We start from the raw sequence: 16,478 nt of genomic DNA on the forward strand, positions 1-16,478 counted from the left end.
CCCTGATGGGAGGTTGCTCCTCCTGCTTTGTTTTCAGCATGGTTTAGGGGATTGGGGTCGGTGTGGGAGGGACAGGTAGGAGAGCCTCCTGCAGAAGTAGGTGCCACCATAGGGCCGTGCCCTGGATCCTCCCAGCCGTTCATGCCGTCTGTGGCAAGAGAACCTCAGAGCCCCACGGGACCTGGTGGAGAGACGGGACTCCTCTGGTCAACACCACAACCCCTGCTGAAGACTGCATGCACTTTGCGGGAGAAGGACCATTTCTGGAGCTTCTGATGGTGGCTCCTCTGTATACATATGCACAGCTAGGTATGTCTGCCTTTCACTTCTTCCCTGTCTGTGGCCAGCTGGCCTCTGCCTTCGCCTGTCCACAACCCCAAACTGCCTCTGAATTCTGTTCGTGCTCCTTCTCTAAGATGAACTTTCTGTTCTTATTATTGTTGCTATCTTAATATACAACCATCTGTGATTATTGCAGGAAAGGCCCCACAATCCTACCCAGAGGGCGTCATGGGCAGCACCCTAGTGTACAGCTTCTCCAGTCTCTCATTCCACATATATATTTTCCAGCCTAAAAAATCTTAGCAGTATATTCTGAACATCTTTCCATGTTAGCAGGTGTATTTCTATGCCACTGTTTTTAAAACTTTAGAGAATGTATTCAATAAAATCAACTTGTATCCATGATAAAAATTTCAAACAAGACCAAAGGAATGAAATACACAGTTGATCTCTCAGGTCCTCTCAAGGGAGCAGGGGACTGTCTTGGATATCCCTACAAGATACGTATATATTACACTTTTTAACTTACACAAATAGAAGACTTTTGTACTCATTATACTTTTTTTTTTTTTAACCTAGTTCAATATCTTGAAGTTCTTTCCAGACTTTTGTGTATGGCTATTCTTACTCTTTTTGTCTGCTGCATCATAGGGATGAACTATAATGAACTATAATTTAGTTAACCAGTCCTCTCTTAATGAACATTGATGTTACTAGTTGTTTTTTTTTTTTTTTTTTCTTTTACATCAAATGCTTTAACAGGAATTCTTGTACGTAATGTTTTGGAGTATACTCGCTGGTATGTAAGTAACCATGAAATTGTGCTTGTAGAGTGCCATCTTAGTACATAGCACAAAGTAGCTCGTAGAGAGTATGCATTAAAAGATACTGCCAAATTGCTGTCTAGAAAGAGTAACTGTTTTTAAGGTTGACAACTGCCTTCTGATTAGTCTTCAGTCCCCCGGGGCGAAGGAGGGCACAGCGTGACTCTGGGGGCTGGAGTACCAGCTCTTTCCACCTAACTGCGTGGTTGATTTCCTGTTTGCAATGGGCCTGTCTCTTCTTCCTGTGGTAGTCCTTTCTGCTTCCTCTGGGTCCAGTTTCCCCCTTAGGGTTATGCCCCCATATTTTTGCTGTGATATAAGTTATGCTGGGCTGGGGAAGAATGAGTCCCATAGTTAAAAGTTGACTGGGCTGGGGAAGACCCTTGCCCCCAGCTGCTGATGTCATAGTTCTGCTAGTACCAGGTAATTGGGAAAAGGACCCTCAAATTTTGCATAGCCTGTTTCTTATATCTCACTGTTATTGTTTCCAGGGACTGCTTAATCTTTAACTTCAGAGGCATGGGCCAAGGTTTATGGGGATTTTGTTGTTTGGTAATTGGATGACCATGCCTGGGCCATCAGCAGAGCTAGTTGGGAGGGATATTAATGGGACCCTATTAATGAAATGGCAATTAAAATTCTTTGAACAATGTGTTTACATCAGCATGCCAAAGCTGAGCTGAAACCACCCAGCCATGGGATGGAAAAACCATTGAATTTCACATGTTTGTGGAGAGAAATGGCCTTTTTTCGATTGATTGAGTCATTTAAGACCATGGAATGAAGTAATTAAACTAAGGACAGCAAAAAACTTTGACAAAGCACTTGAAAAAACACAACCCTCTGACTTCGTGAGGGTTATCTGGAGAAATTGCTGCCTCCAGCTTGGCATCATAAGATAATGATGATGGCGATGGTCACGGTGGAAGTTTCTGCCATTTCTGAACACTTGCAAGGTACCAGGCAAGGTGCTACACACTTCAAAACTGTAAGAGGTAGTTATTACTTTCTTAACTTATAGATGAAGAAACGAAACCTTGGAGAAGTTTAGTAACTTGCTCCAGATCACACAGTTTGTGAGTGGCAATGCCAGGATTCACGAAGAGGCTGCCTGACTCCAGGGCCTGTGCTCTGAGCCCACTGTTTGTTTTCACAACTCCACAGGCCAGTTCAGCCTCTCTGCCCATGGCTGCTGCCTCACTTCTGCCTCCCCTTGATTTTCTGCTTCTGCCTTGAAGGTGGCAAATGAAGCATTAGTGTGGTAGTTTTTATTGTTAGTTGCTCTCCTGGGAATTTTAGGAGACTTCCCTGTTCCTTCCATTCTCTGGAGAACAGGGAAGTCTGTTGTTGAATCAACAACACTGATAACTGGGCAGTTTTGATACAGCCCTTTGCTCTGTGTGTATGATAGCAAGGGGAGGTACAGTACATACACTTCTGGAATTAAGTCAGCATGGCAAGAGAGCTCTTATCCCACCATCACAGGGAGAATGGAGGCAGTGAAAATTAGAGTCCGAGGGCTGGTGGTTGTAACCCTTGTGGGAAGTAGTCAGGTAAATCTGTGTTATTCTCTGTGGCAGCTGAGCTTTCTCCCTGGAGCAAGGAAACTATGGGCCCTGAAAGCCAAGAACTGATCAAGAAAGCTTACCTTTGCTCTCCAAAAATAGAGTAATAGAGGGGAGGGGAGAGAGATTTAAAGTAGCTCTGTTTTTTTAAAACCCTACTAAAATGTTTTGATTCTGTTTGTGTGTCCACCTTTCATTAGCAAATCCTGGGGCCTGATAAGTGGTTCCATTCAGAGGCACTCACTCATACCTGTTTGCTGGGCTGCTGGCCCCAGAATTAACTGGGTTCATCTCATCTCTGCAGGTCAAAGAAGTCATAGATGAGTTATCACTTCCATTTGTTCTGGGCTTGTAGTTTAGATAAACCTGATCGAAGCTTTAGGTTTATTTCACACCATCAAGAGGGAGGAATGGACTTGGGACTTGCTTGAGAGGTTGCCTGAGGCCTAGGAAGTCTTGAAGAAGCATGGGAAGGGAAGCATGGTATTTTCAGAGCTTGATATCTGCAGACACTGAGGATTCACATTCAAGCAAGACAGACTCAAATAAGACAGAGCCTCCCCTCATGGGGATCATAGTCCCAGTATGAGAGAAGGACCTCAGGTGATAAGATGGGTTGATGAGCACTGTGATTTTAATTTCTTATCTTGGTGACTTTGGGAACACAGAAGAATATCACGTCATCTAGCCCGATAGGTGGGTTAGGGAAAGATTTCTATCCAAGGGTCTGAAATTTGAACCTGGCTCTGATGCCAAAATGTTTGAAACACTACTACTCTAAGATTGTTTTTTTTTTTTTAAAGAAATATAGTTAGATTCATATTTTCTTTCTTTCTCTGCAGTATCCCTAAGGGATTCTTAGGATGTTCTGATGTCTATATTGATTTTACCAAAATGGTCTGCTCAGGACAGGCTTTTATTATTTTGGAAACTAAGATTCTTATCAGAATATTTGTTATTATGTATAGATAGCATTAGTTTATTTTTGTGTGTGTGTGTACAAGAAACCCACTTTAATTATGAAGATTCATAGTCAGTGACAAGTAAAGATGGAGAAAACAACATCATGCCAACACTAGTCAAAAGAAAGCTGGAGGGCTATATAGATAGCATTAGTTCAATACCAGGCTCTACCACTTACTGCCATGTGATACTGAGATCATGACTTAGGCTTTCTGGGCTTCCATTTCTTCATCTGTAAAGTGGAGATATTGATATTCGCTTCAGCTGGGCTTTTGGAAGATATAAGTGACATAATATATGTAAAATACCTAGTATGTTAGCCATTTTTAGGAAAAGCCCTTAACTTTGTCCAGGCCTGCTTCTTTGAAAAGACCCAGCTAGTCCCCCTTTCCTGGGAATGTGCCACCCAGTTTCCTTATCCTTTCCACACTGGGAAGATATATTTGTGTCACTTGGTGGGGAAAGGATTTACAATTGTCTGGTGCCCCTCATCTTCTCTATAATTTCTCATCCAAATAGGCAGGAACAGTTCCGTTATGTTTCATTAATCAAAATTTGGACTTTTTTTTTTGCTGGAGAAAAAGATTATTATTACTTGCAACAAGTAGGGAGAACACTGAGGATCTTTCCCAATGCAGTGTCTCCAAAACTTACATCTTAGACAGTGTTTTCTACTTGTAGTAAAGCCTGGTTAATTGGAACTCCTAACCAGATACTAATTAACTTTTTTTGTTTGTTTGTTTGTTTGTTTACACTCCTCCCTAAAGGGGAAAAAAGCAAGAAGATAAGAAAAGTTTAGATAAATTTAGATAAGATGAAAGTTTATTTTGGAGAATCCCCTTTCACAGGGCTTGCCTGTGGTTCAAAGATGCTATGCCCTTGCACATTCCACTTGTCCCCCAAGATGGAGCCTTGCCTGCCTCTCTATCTCCCCGGGAGCCTGGCACAGTTCCCCATACTTGGTGGAGGCTCTGTACGTATTTGTTAGATGAATGAAGATACAGCCTAGGCTCTAGCTAGACTGAGCTGTTGCTGTTTTCTAGATATGCTCTGAATTGGCCTTCTTTTATTGAATGTGGAGTGCGTTTCCTGGCATGGCCCTGTGGACTTTGGATTGAAGTCACTGGTGTCTTGTGTTACCCTTTTGTAAGCCAGTTATCTCCTTGTAGACATCAGCTCTACTTTCTTCCCTTTTGAAGAAACACTGCTTTTGGCCCATAACATATGAACAGTTATTGAGCACTTGCAGTGGTCTCAGAAAATGGGAATTATTGTGCATATATTTATCTAATGCCCATCACACCTTTATGAGTTAAGTGCTATTATTAGCTCCATTTAATGGATGAGGTAACTCCACCCTTAGGAAATTCAGTACTTATATCACGAGAAAGTTTGTGGAACTTAGTGGAATTAAAGTGGGATTCTGAGACCTTGGAGTCCACAGCCTCACTGGCAGGTCCTGCAGTCTCAAAGGATGACTGATGCTGTGGAAATGGCTTCTCCGTTGGAGAGCAGTGCTGCCTGCAGAACTGGGCTTCGTCATGCAGGTACATGTGCACGTGCTATTTCTCCTTCATTTCTAAAGAGTTTCTTATAGATCTCAAAGTAGGCTAATATATGTTATCATTTTTTAACTTCAGAACAACCTGGAGATCGAGGTCAGGCTTTATGGTCCCATTTTATGATTAATGAAGTCAGAGCCTGAAAAGAAAGGACTGTAAGAGGTGGAGCTAGGTAAACCCAGGTCTTCTGACTGTTAGCCAATTAGTCATTACATTCTCCCTTAATACATTAACAGGAAAGCAAAAGAAATTAAAAAAATTTCCAAACAAGTGTTAAAGGCAGAAGCTGATTCTCAAGGTGTATCTTGCGGGAGCAGAGTGGGTTCTTTCCAGGAAGTGCCTGAGAAGAGCGCTGACCTGAGTACAGAGTCTTCTGGGCAACTCCTGTTTCCCAGAAAACTGAGTTAGCCAGAGGAGCCTGTTCCTGTTTTTTCTACCCTGTTGTGTCTTGAGTGTTGCTAACAGAAAGGGGTCTCCTCTGGGGCTCAGCCCTGTGTCCCAGGCTGAAGGGAGAAGGGAAGGAGTTTCTGGGCCCTTCTTTGTGTCCTGCTCATGCCTGGCAAGTCTCCTTGGTCTCTGGGTGTGCCAGCCCTGAGTGAGAGAAGCTCCTGTCCAACACCTCCCTTGTTGTCTCCTACCCACCAGACGCTGCTTCCTGGGAGGATTTCTGAAGGGATTTCAGTGGGAGGTTCCAGATGGGCAAAGAAGCAGCCAACTTCAGGGAGATGGGACCCAGACTCCCATGCTGCGATGCCCCAGGGTGTGAGAGATAGGGAAGTGCGGAGGGCTGACTACTTTTTGCCTTGCTTTATCTTTGAGTACTTCTTGTTTGTCTACCAAGTCATCTAGGATATGCATCATCACACTTCCATTTTCTTCTTTTCAAAACCCAAGTTCATCTCTTGGCTTTCTGAGCTCTGAGGAAGAATTTCTTAAACCTCAGAATTTTACTTCCTCACCTCCTCTTACACCTCCTCTTATTCTTTTCCCTCTTCTGAATGTTAGTTTTTTTTTTTTTTTTTCTATGGTATGGCTCTGGGACACAGAGATGTTGGCATTGGCTGGCCTGCCTCCCCTGCTGAGCTCAGCCATGGCTGGTCTGCAGGAACTCTCTGCCCTGCACTTGGTCAGTTTTTCTCTCTGCTGTTTCTTGTATGTTGTCAATGCATCTGGCAACTGGTCCAAAGACTTCTTGGGCCAGAAGAGTGTATAAGGAGAATCCTGTTAATTTCCAAGCCTCCAGGCCAAGAATGAATTCCCATCATCAAAGAAATGGGATGTTCACTTTTATTTAAAAATCTTTAAGAATGGATACTTAAAAAAATAAGTACAGTCTTAAATATTCTAAAAGTTAGACAGTTGAATCTCATACTTAAAATCTATGCTTTAACAAAAGATTTTTTTTCTATTGATGTGTAGAGAAGCAAGACCAACTTCTTATTTTGTGACAATTGCTTCCATCTGTAATGGATCTGACTTTTAACTTTGTGTTGTTATGTACAAACATCCCTGAGCCTCAGGATGGGCAAGCTTTAACTGTGGCTTCAGTTATATTATCAAGCTAGTGGAGAACAAGTGGGGAGCCTTTTTTGCCCAATGAGACATGGAAAAGATTATTTATAACTCAGACTTTGAGAGTAAAATATTGACATTTAGGGACTCTGGATGAAGGGTATATGGGAATTGTCTGGATCTGAAATTCTTTCAACATATAAAGTTCAAAATGATTTTTACAAGAAATGGCTTAAACCTTAATTTCTTTGTTTGGTTTTTAAGAAGTTGATGAGTGTGATTAGCATGCTTTGATTTTCATTTTCCTTGTGCAGCTGTGGCAGAGTTGATGTTTCAGCATGGCCTCCCAGGCATGGAGGCACTTGGAATCTCACTCCAGGGGCCAGCCAGACCAAGTTGGTGGGGGTGTGGGTGGGGCTTCTGGAATTATCCAAGAAGCTCTCAGGCTACAGCAGGACCACCAGAGAAGAAGGGGAAAGGTCTGGAGGGCAAAGAGCACAGGTGCTCCTGGGGTGATGGTGCAGGGTTGTGAGAACTGAGGAAGGAGCAAAGTCTGGGGCAAATGACAAAGGATCCTGTAACCTCCAGAGACTCTTGCACCTGGAGTTGTCAGCCCTTGGGCTGGTTCACCTTGAAGCAGCTTGCAAAACATGTTCTCAATTCCTTTCTCATCAAAGCATGGGAGGGAGACATGGTTTTTATCTCCATTGTACACATGAGGGTAATGGTGCCACAGGACACAGCTCGTAAATGACATAGCTGGGACTTGAATCTAGATTCCTTCTTTCGGAAGTGCCTGCTCTTTCCCTGGCATCTCTCACTGCCTCTGTAATAGCAGGATGGTGGCCTGGGAGAATGTCAGGGTCAGAATTGTCCTTGGCATTTCCCTCATGTGGCCCTTGGGGCTTTGAGATTTATCTCGTTCTCATTGTCCCAAACTCCTCTCTATGTTACAGCCTTGGAAGGCCTGGCCACTGTGGACCATTCCCAGCAATGGTCTTGGCAGCTGTGTTGCCGCCACACCCGAACAGAAGCTTAGTTGAGCCTTCTTGTGAACCAGAGGTAACAGGCTTGACTTGGGCAGGAAGGGATGAAGCCTTCTGCCAAGCTTCTAGCGCTGACTTCCTACCAGAACCCCCAGAGACTTTGGCCATGCAGCAGTTCTGACCCACTTTTGTTTGCCTGAGCGGCAGGGGGCACCGTCTGCAGCTCTGCCAGCCTGTACCTTGAGGGGAAATGAACCCAATTAAATAGGCAGGCCCCTGCGAGGTTTCTCTGCAGCGCCATTATTAATCTCATGGAGCATGGAAAAAATACAACCTCACCACTCAGTGACCAATTTTCCTCTGTGATGATGTTCAGGACAGAGGGTTACACAGGGGGATGCCTTCGCTGCTGAATTAAAAGGCTGGTTTCCCTCCAGCCAGGATGTCTACCTTTCTCTCTCCCTCCCGCCTCCCCTAGAGCTCCCCGGACTCTGCTCTGAATCCCACAGATTGTCATGGCCTTGGTTCCTGGATGGGCAGGAGTGTGTTATAACTTTGTTTTCTGAACTTATGCTTTTTTTTTTTTTGAAACAGAGCAGCACTTTCCAGAGGTGATGCTAGGGGAAGAATTTCTTAGCCTAAGTCTGGACCAGGTGTGCAGCTTGATATCCAGTGACAAGCTGACCGTTTCTTCAGAAGAGAAGGTATGGCATGGCGCTCTTTGAAACAGAAGCCTCTCTCATGAGGCGGTTGTGGGAAGGACTTGTGATTCAGTGAGATCTCTTTTCCAAATTAAAAAAAAAAAGGTTTATATATTTTTTGTCCCTTAAAAAAGACTTTCTGGCCCATGATCACTATATATGCTTTATGGACCCTTTAAAGACGATGTAATGGTGATGATGATGATGGCTTCAAAATGGCTTCCATTTCTTAAACCTTTACAGTTTGCCAAGCCCTATGCTAAGTGCCTGATGTTCTTCAGCTCGTTCAGCCTTCACCTCAGCCCTGTGAGGCAGGCATCACTGTTGTCCTCACATTACAGATAAGGAAACAGACTAAGAGGCATTAACTGTCTGTCCACTCAGTTGGTCTGCATGTCACTTGATCTTAACCACTGTCCCACACGGCCTCTTGTGAATATCCAGTATTTAAGCCCCAGCCAACCTTTGGGGAACATCTAATTCCAATCAGATCAGATTAGATCAGTCGTTCAGTCGTGTCCGACTCTTTGCGACCCCATGAATCGCAGCACGCCAGGCCTCCCTGTCCATCACCAACTCCCGGAGTTCACTGAGACTCACGTCCATCGAGTCAGTGATGCCATCCAGCCATCTCATCCTCTGTCGTCCCCTTCTCCTCCTGCCCCCAATCCCTCCCAGCATCAGTCTTTCCAATGAGTCAACTCTTCGCATGAGGTGGCCAAAGTACTGGAGTTTCAGCTTTAGTATCATTCCTTCCAAAGAAATCCCAGGGCTGATCACCTTCAGAATGGACTGGTTGGATACTGGAATTTTTACTGAGGAAACCGAGCCCCACAGAGGGGTTAGGAACTTCTGGAAATCACACAGTTTTGTGGTAGCCAAGCCAAGAGTAGAATCAAGGTCTCCTGACACCCAGTCCTCTAACTCACTGACCACACACCTCTTCATTTGTGCTGGAAGCGTGACTTCTGCCCCTGCTTAGCTGACCTGTGACTGCTGATCTGTCCTGCCTCCCAGCCTTCCTTATCTCTGACCCTGTCCATTCAACAGGGATTGCCCCTTAGTCGTGCCCACTCTTCTCGACCCCATGGACTATAGCCCGCCTGGCTCCTCTGTCTATGGAATTTTTCAGGCAAAAATACTGGAGTGGGTTGCCATTTCCTCTGCAAGGCGAACTTCCCAACCCAGAGATCGAACCTGCATCTCGTGTTTCTTCTACATTGGCAGGTGGATCCTTTACCACTCTGCCACCTGGTAAACCGTTATGCTAGGAATATTCTCTACTTTGCTCTTCATCTAGTTGAATTCCCAAACAGTTCAGATTCTTTTTCTACCAGGAAGAATTTCTTTACTCCAGGAGATATAGTCTACTATACTGGAAATAACACAAACTTGAGTGTTGGCCACTGGGATCCAAATCTTATCTCTTGTATTTACAAATCAGTGATTTGATGTTGGGCAAGAGACTTTGCTTCTCCACCTCTTTCCTCATTTGTGAAATGTAGGAAGTAATAGAGCATGTTCCACAGGGTGGTTGTGGGGATTGAAAGAAGTAAGGTATGTAAAATGCCTATTATAGTACGTGTTACCTTGTGGGTGCCTAATCAATGTTAACTGAATTGACTGTTGACTGGGCATCCGGAATTAATTATTTTCTTCTCTGTGTTCCAGGAAAACGCTTACCTTGTTCTCCTTTTTACTGTAATTAGTTCTTAGCCAGTCTTACCTCCTTCACTCACTGTGAGTTCCCAGATGGTACAGACCACACCTTATTTGGGATTTCAGTGGCTCAGTGGTAAAGAATCTGCCTACAGTGCAGGAGACATGGGTCTGATCCCTGGTTCTGGAAGATCCCCTGGAGGAGGAAATGATAACCCACTCCAGTATTCTTGCCAGGAAAATCCCATGGACAGAGGAGCCTGGTTGGCTACAGTCCATAGCGTCACGAAGAGTTAGACACTACTGAAGTGACTGAACACACACACACACACACACACACACCCTGCTTACTCATCTCAGTCCTCAGAGATGCTCAGTAAATGTTTCGTTCTTTTCTTTTCTTTTTTTTTTTTTTTTAGCAGAATGGGTTTTTTATTTATTTTTTTTTTAGTTTTATTTTATTTTTTTTTAATTTTTATTATTATTTTTTTACTTTACAATATTGTATTGTCCTGGTCCACCCTTAGTGTTCAAGCTTTAGGCCCTTTCCTGAGGGAATATTCAAAGAAAAGCCCTTGAGGAGGATTTTATGTTGGATATTAGACTGCATCCAAAGGTACCTGTCCAGAGAATGCAGTGAAATTCACAAGGCCCTGCCTGTCATCCTGCAAAAGTTTGATCAAGAAGAAAAGCAGTTGTTGGTTAGAACTATGGACAGTCCTGGACTTCACAGGGATCCTCAGAAGGTGCTTGCCACAAGCTGAGCTCTCCTTTAGGCTTAGGGACATCTGTGCTTCTGCTGGCTGATGTGAACAGCACCTCTGCAGGCTTCTTCCTGCCCCAGCCTCAGAAATGGAGAGGCCTTCCTCACTTCTTGCCAAGCCTCTGTACTGTCTTCTCTGGATTGTGCTACCAACTTGGCACAATTTGAAGGAATGAAACAGTTAACTGGTGTATGAATGTTGGTCTGTTGGCCAGTTTAGGGCCTGCTCGAGCATATGTCAAGTGTAGCTTGAGAAAATGAAAGCAGACATATAAGCAGCAGGATTTGAATCAATTTAGGGGTGTTGAATTGAGAGGGAGACCCTCCTATCTTAAATTCATGGTAGCCCATCCTGTTCTGAGGTCATAGTAAATTTTCTTCAAGTGAGGGCTTATCTATGCTTGTTGTGCCAGGACAGACCTGGAGATGGTTGTTGGTAGGGGGAGGCATTATAGTGCTGTGGAAACCACTTGGGTTTTGGATGTGGGCAGAACTGGTTCCACACTCAGCTTGATGCTTACTGGTTGTATGACCTTGAGAAGTCACTAGTTTCTATGAACCATAATTTACTTACCTGTAAAACTGAAATACTATGAGTGCCTCCCTTATAGAATTGTCTTGAGGATTAGAGATAATGGATTAAAAAATGCAAATACAGTTTTGGTAGGTGCTCAATAAATGGCAGCTATCATTGTAATTATCATAGTTCTCTATTTGGAGGTACCATTGATAAATGGCAGTGCTATCGATTTTGACTCAATATGCCAGCAAATTTGGAAAACTCAGCAGTGGCCACAGGACTGGAAAAGGTCAGTTTTCATTCCAATCCCAAAGAAAGGCAATGCCAAAGAATGCTCAAACTACCGCACAATTGCACTCATCTCACATGCTAGTAAAGTAATGCTCAAAATTCTCCAAGCCACACTTCAGCAGTACGTGAACCGTGAACATCCAGATGTTCAAGCTGGCTTTAGAAAGGGCAGAGGAACCAGAGATCAAATTGCCAACATCTGCTGGATCATGGAAAAAGCAAGAGAGTTCCAGAAAACCATCTATTTCTGCTTTATTGACTATCCCAAAGCCTTTGACTGTGTGGATCACAATAAACTGTGGAAAATTCTGAAAGAGATGGGAATACCAGACCACCTGAGCTGCCTCTTGAGAAACCTATATGCAGGTCATGAAGCAACATTTAGAACTGGACATGGAACAACAGATTGATTCCAAATAGGAAAAGGAGTACGTCAAGGCTGTATATTGTCACTCTGCTTATTTAACTTATATGCAGAGTACATCATGAGAAATGCTGCACTGGAAGAAGCAGAAGCTGGAATTAAGATGGCTGGGAGAAATATCAATAACCTCAGATATGCAGATGACACCACCCTTATGGCAGAAAGTGAAGAGGAACTCAAAAGCCTCTTGATGAAAGTGAAAGTGGAGAGTGAAAAAGTTGGCTTAAAGCTCAACATTCAGAAAATGAAGATCATGGCATCCGGTCCCATCACTTCATGGGAAATAGATGGGGAAACAGTGGAAACCGTGGCTGACTTTATTTTTCTGGGCTCCAAAATCACTGCAGATGGTGACTGCAGCCATGAAATTAAAAGACGCTTACTCCTTGGAAGGAAAGTTATGACCAACCTAGATAGCATATTAAAAAGCAGAGACATTACGTTGCCAACAAAGGTCTGTCTAGTCAAGGCTATGGCTTTTCCAGTGGTCATGTATGGATGTGAAAGTTGGACTGTGAAGAAAGCTGAGTGCCGAAGAATTGATGCTTTTGAACTGTGGTGTTGGAGAAGACTCTTGAGAGTCTCTTGGATTGCAAGGAGATGCAACCAGTCCATTCTAAAGGAGATCAGTCCTGGGTGTTCTTTGGAAGGACTGATGCTAAAGCTGAAACTCCAGTACTTTGGTCACCTCATGCGAAGAGTTGACTCATTGGAAAAGACTCTGATGCTCGGAGCGATTGGGGGCAGGAGGAGAAGGGGACGACAGAGGATGAGATGGCTGGATGGCATCACCGACTCGATGGATGTGAGTTTGAGTGAAGTCCAGGAGTTGGTGATGGACAGGGAGGCATGGTGTGCTGCAATTCATGGGGTTGCAAAGAGTCAGACACGACTGACCGACTGAACTGAACTGAATGGTAAAGTAAACCATGGTGTTAACTGCATCTTTTCAGAAACAGAAACATGGCAATTGATATATACACTTAAAACTTGCCTGTAGTAGCTTTCATTTATTCATATGCTTACATATGAGTTGCCCTTTCTGTAGAATCAGTTTGGAGTGTATGTGTTTTTCACATTATTGATTTTGTGTATCATTTTTGGGTCTCAGAAATTATGTGTAACTTCAGAGTTATGCTTTTCAGAAAATATGTTACTCATGGTATTTTTAAGGTTGGCCATGTAATTTTGAGGCTTATTAATGAATAGTGGATTTTGCCTATATTTTCTCTTTGGCAAAACCCATAATTTTTTTAATCCTTAATTGATTGCTTATTTCTGGAAATTTAATAGCTGGAAGCTTTGACAATTAGGTGTTTGTCATTTGAATGCTAGCCTTTTAAGCTTTGAAGATTCTGTAATCTCTTCCAGGAGATTTGGTGATTTCTACTCCTTTTAATCACATTGTGTGATAGGCATAATCGCTTGCATGCACAATGGCTTTTTCTTGCAATATTGTGTTACAGCGAAATTTTTTTGAGTGTATTCAAAGCAGTATTAGGGATCGTCAGTTAAGTTAAAATCCAGCTCATTTAATGTTAGCATTTGCATAAAATTCAGTTGCATCAGCAATCAAATAACCTGTATTCAGCAAAATTCACACCTGAACAGCAGTATCAGTTATATTATGGCTTACTTCTCTACTTGCAGCCTGCAAGTTTCTTTCAACATATATTATAAAATGCAGCCAGGTTTCAGATATGTCTTACAACTATGCATCTTGAAATAGAGGAAATGTGGTATTTTACTATTAATGATGATTTTCAGTGTCTGTGGCTGGGCCCAGACAGCTTGTTTGCTGGAAGTTTGAAAGTATAGGTTCTGCAGCCAGAATAACTGAATTCGATCCTGGCTCCAGTACTTTAACAAGCTGAGCGACCTTGAACAAGTTACTTATCTCCTACCAGAATGCACACACCATAATAATCAGGAATTTTGTCTGTCCTATGGTTACTGCTAGAGTGGCATCAGGTCCTTGTGTGCTGTGTGCTTAGTAGCTCATGTCTGACTCTTTCCAACCCCACAAACTGTAGCCTGCCAGCTTCTCTATCCATGGGGATTCTCCCCGCAAGAATACTGGAGTGGGTTGCCATGCCCTTCTCCAGGGGATCTTCCCAACCCAGGGATTGAACCCAGGTCTCCCACATTGCTGGTAGATTCTTTACTATCTGAGCCACCAGAGAAGCCCATCAGGTCCTTGCTGCTACTGCTGCTAAGTCGCTTCAGTCATGTCCGACTCTGCCCACCATAGACGGCAGCCCACCAGGCTCCCCCATCCCTGGGATTCTCCAGGCAAGAACACTGGAGTGGGTTGCCATTTCCTTCTCCAGTGCATGAAAGTGAAAAGTGAAAGTAAAGTCACTCAGTCGTGTCCGACTCTTAGCGACCCCATGGACTGCGGCCCACCAGGCTTCTCTGTCCATGGGATTTTCCAGGCAGGAGTACTGGAGTGGGGTGCCATTGCCTTCTCTGGATGATAGTATAGTATCTATCTTATGGTGTTGTTCTAGGGATGAAATAAGATGATACATGTACCCATTGATTGGGGCCTTTCTCAGGGGAAGCTGTTCCCAGGCCCTGTGTTGGTCTGGGTGGTTGGCATGACCTGTGCCTGGCAGGAGCTAGGCTGGTAGCTGTCTTTTGGTCCATCATCCCCAGCACCATCTGGGCCTCTCCCAGAACTCAGAGGCTGTTTTTCCTCATGAGCACTTGCTTTTGCCCATGCCTCATCTCTTCTACTATGCTCAAGCTCCTTGAGGGCTATGAGGGTACCTTAGCCATCCATGTGTCACACACAGTCCTGACGCAGAGCCCTGGGAGGCGCTAGGAGGTGCTCAGCAGACATTTCCTGAACAAGTGACAAGGCAGACTGTGGTTGGACTCTGCCCTGAGCCAGCTGAGATTATGGGGACAATTTTAATATTTTTCCAGAGAATAAGGACAAATGTGGGAACTAGAGGTCAGACAGGGGGATGGATCTTTGCCGTTTTCTCTCCTGTTTTTCCTCCTTGTAGTTTTTGTTTTAAAATTCCTGTTATTTGAGAGCGGACAAATGGATGTGGTAGGGATCACAGAATCAGTGGTTCTTTGTGATCACGTCCCTGCCCCCATCCTTGCTCAGTCAGAGGAATGACACAGAGAAGCAAGCCCCTCCTAGTCACCTGAGTCTCTCCTATGGGAGGTGTCTCAGGGGCTAGAGCTAATCCTGTGAGCAGATAGCCTGTTTCTTGCATCCCCTTTGAGACACAAAGTTCAGCTCTCACCACATGCAGCCTTGTTGACCCAGGGGCAGGGTAAGCAAGCTTCTGGGACACACATACTGTGAGGAGAAGGGATATGACTAAGTTCTACTGCAGTTTGACCACTGAATTTCTGGATACTAGACTTTTCTGAATCTTTGCTTTTTCAGCTGGTAAATATGTTTCTACTTCTCAAGATTTCCGCTCCTTATGAAACTCTGTTGAGGCTTTTTAGAGTGAGAACTAACAGAGAAATGACCCACATTTCAGGTATAGGTCAGCAAGAAATTGGTTGGATCTCTTCAAAAAATTAGATTAGTGTCAAGTATGTGTTAGAAAGAGAAGTACAGATTTGTTTCTTTCTGCATGATCACATTTTATGTACTATTATCTCCTAAAACTATCATCAGGGGCCAAATTCTGATATTGTATTTCCTGGAAAGAACTGGACCTTGTCTCCTGGGATCTTCAGTGTTGTGGGCCCTCCTGTCTGAATTCCTGGCCTCTCCAGGGATGGGTCTGGGGTACAGGCAGGAGCTCCCTGGCCAGTATGCTGGGCTTGAGTGCTTGCTGCCAAGGCACCATCCAGGGACCAAGCAAGTATATCCTGTGCTTAGGCTGGGCTCTTGGCAGCCCTACCACACTCTGAGGTCAGCATTAGACCTGCCAAATTCTCAGCCTGCAAACAATGATCTGGCCTGGACCCCTGAGTCAGTGATACTCTTTTTTACTGTTCTCCTCTGAGAGCACAGTTCACTAAGCACCTGTGACTGGAATACTACCACGCTACGACCAAAAACCTACCTTGACTGCTCACTGTGATTATTTCACACACTGTTTAAAAAAAGGTGTTTATGTTGCAGTAAGCTCAAAGACATGAGCAAATGCAAAGTGCACGGCTCAACTTTTACAAAGCCAGCATCTGGATCAAGAAACAGAACTCCAGGTCTTCCTTCCAGCCGCTACCTCCCACTTCAAGAAGCCAAACTACTATTTGACTTCTTATAGATTAGTTTTATCAGCTTTTAAGCTTGGTATAAATGGAATTTTGCATGCTTTTGTGCCTGACTTCTTTTGCCCAGAGTACTGTTTTGCACATCATTCTAACAACAACTCACAAGGCCATTTTGCAGAGGAGGAAACTGAGGCTTATTTACAGTAGTTGATTCTATGATTTGAAGCTGACT

At 43.9% G+C, this 16,478-nt stretch overlaps 1 protein-coding gene across 3 annotated transcripts in view; it reads left to right on the forward strand.

Annotated features, from left to right (window-relative positions):
• The window catches only part of KLHL3 (kelch like family member 3), a 126,490-nt gene that overhangs the window by 56,130 nt on the left and 53,882 nt on the right, over positions 1-16,478 (forward strand). For all 3 annotated transcript variants that reach the window (XM_006059384.4, XM_006059383.4, XM_025292650.3), the window contains one exon: positions 8,289-8,398. In XM_006059384.4, the coding sequence (XP_006059446.2) occupies positions 8,289-8,398 (110 nt within the window). The remainder of the gene's footprint in view (positions 1-8,288; positions 8,399-16,478) is intronic.

The sequence above is a fragment of the Bubalus bubalis genome, chromosome 9 (assembly GCF_019923935.1).
Source record: "Bubalus bubalis isolate 160015118507 breed Murrah chromosome 9, NDDB_SH_1, whole genome shotgun sequence".
In the NCBI taxonomy this organism is placed as follows: Eukaryota; Metazoa; Chordata; class Mammalia; order Artiodactyla; family Bovidae; genus Bubalus; species Bubalus bubalis.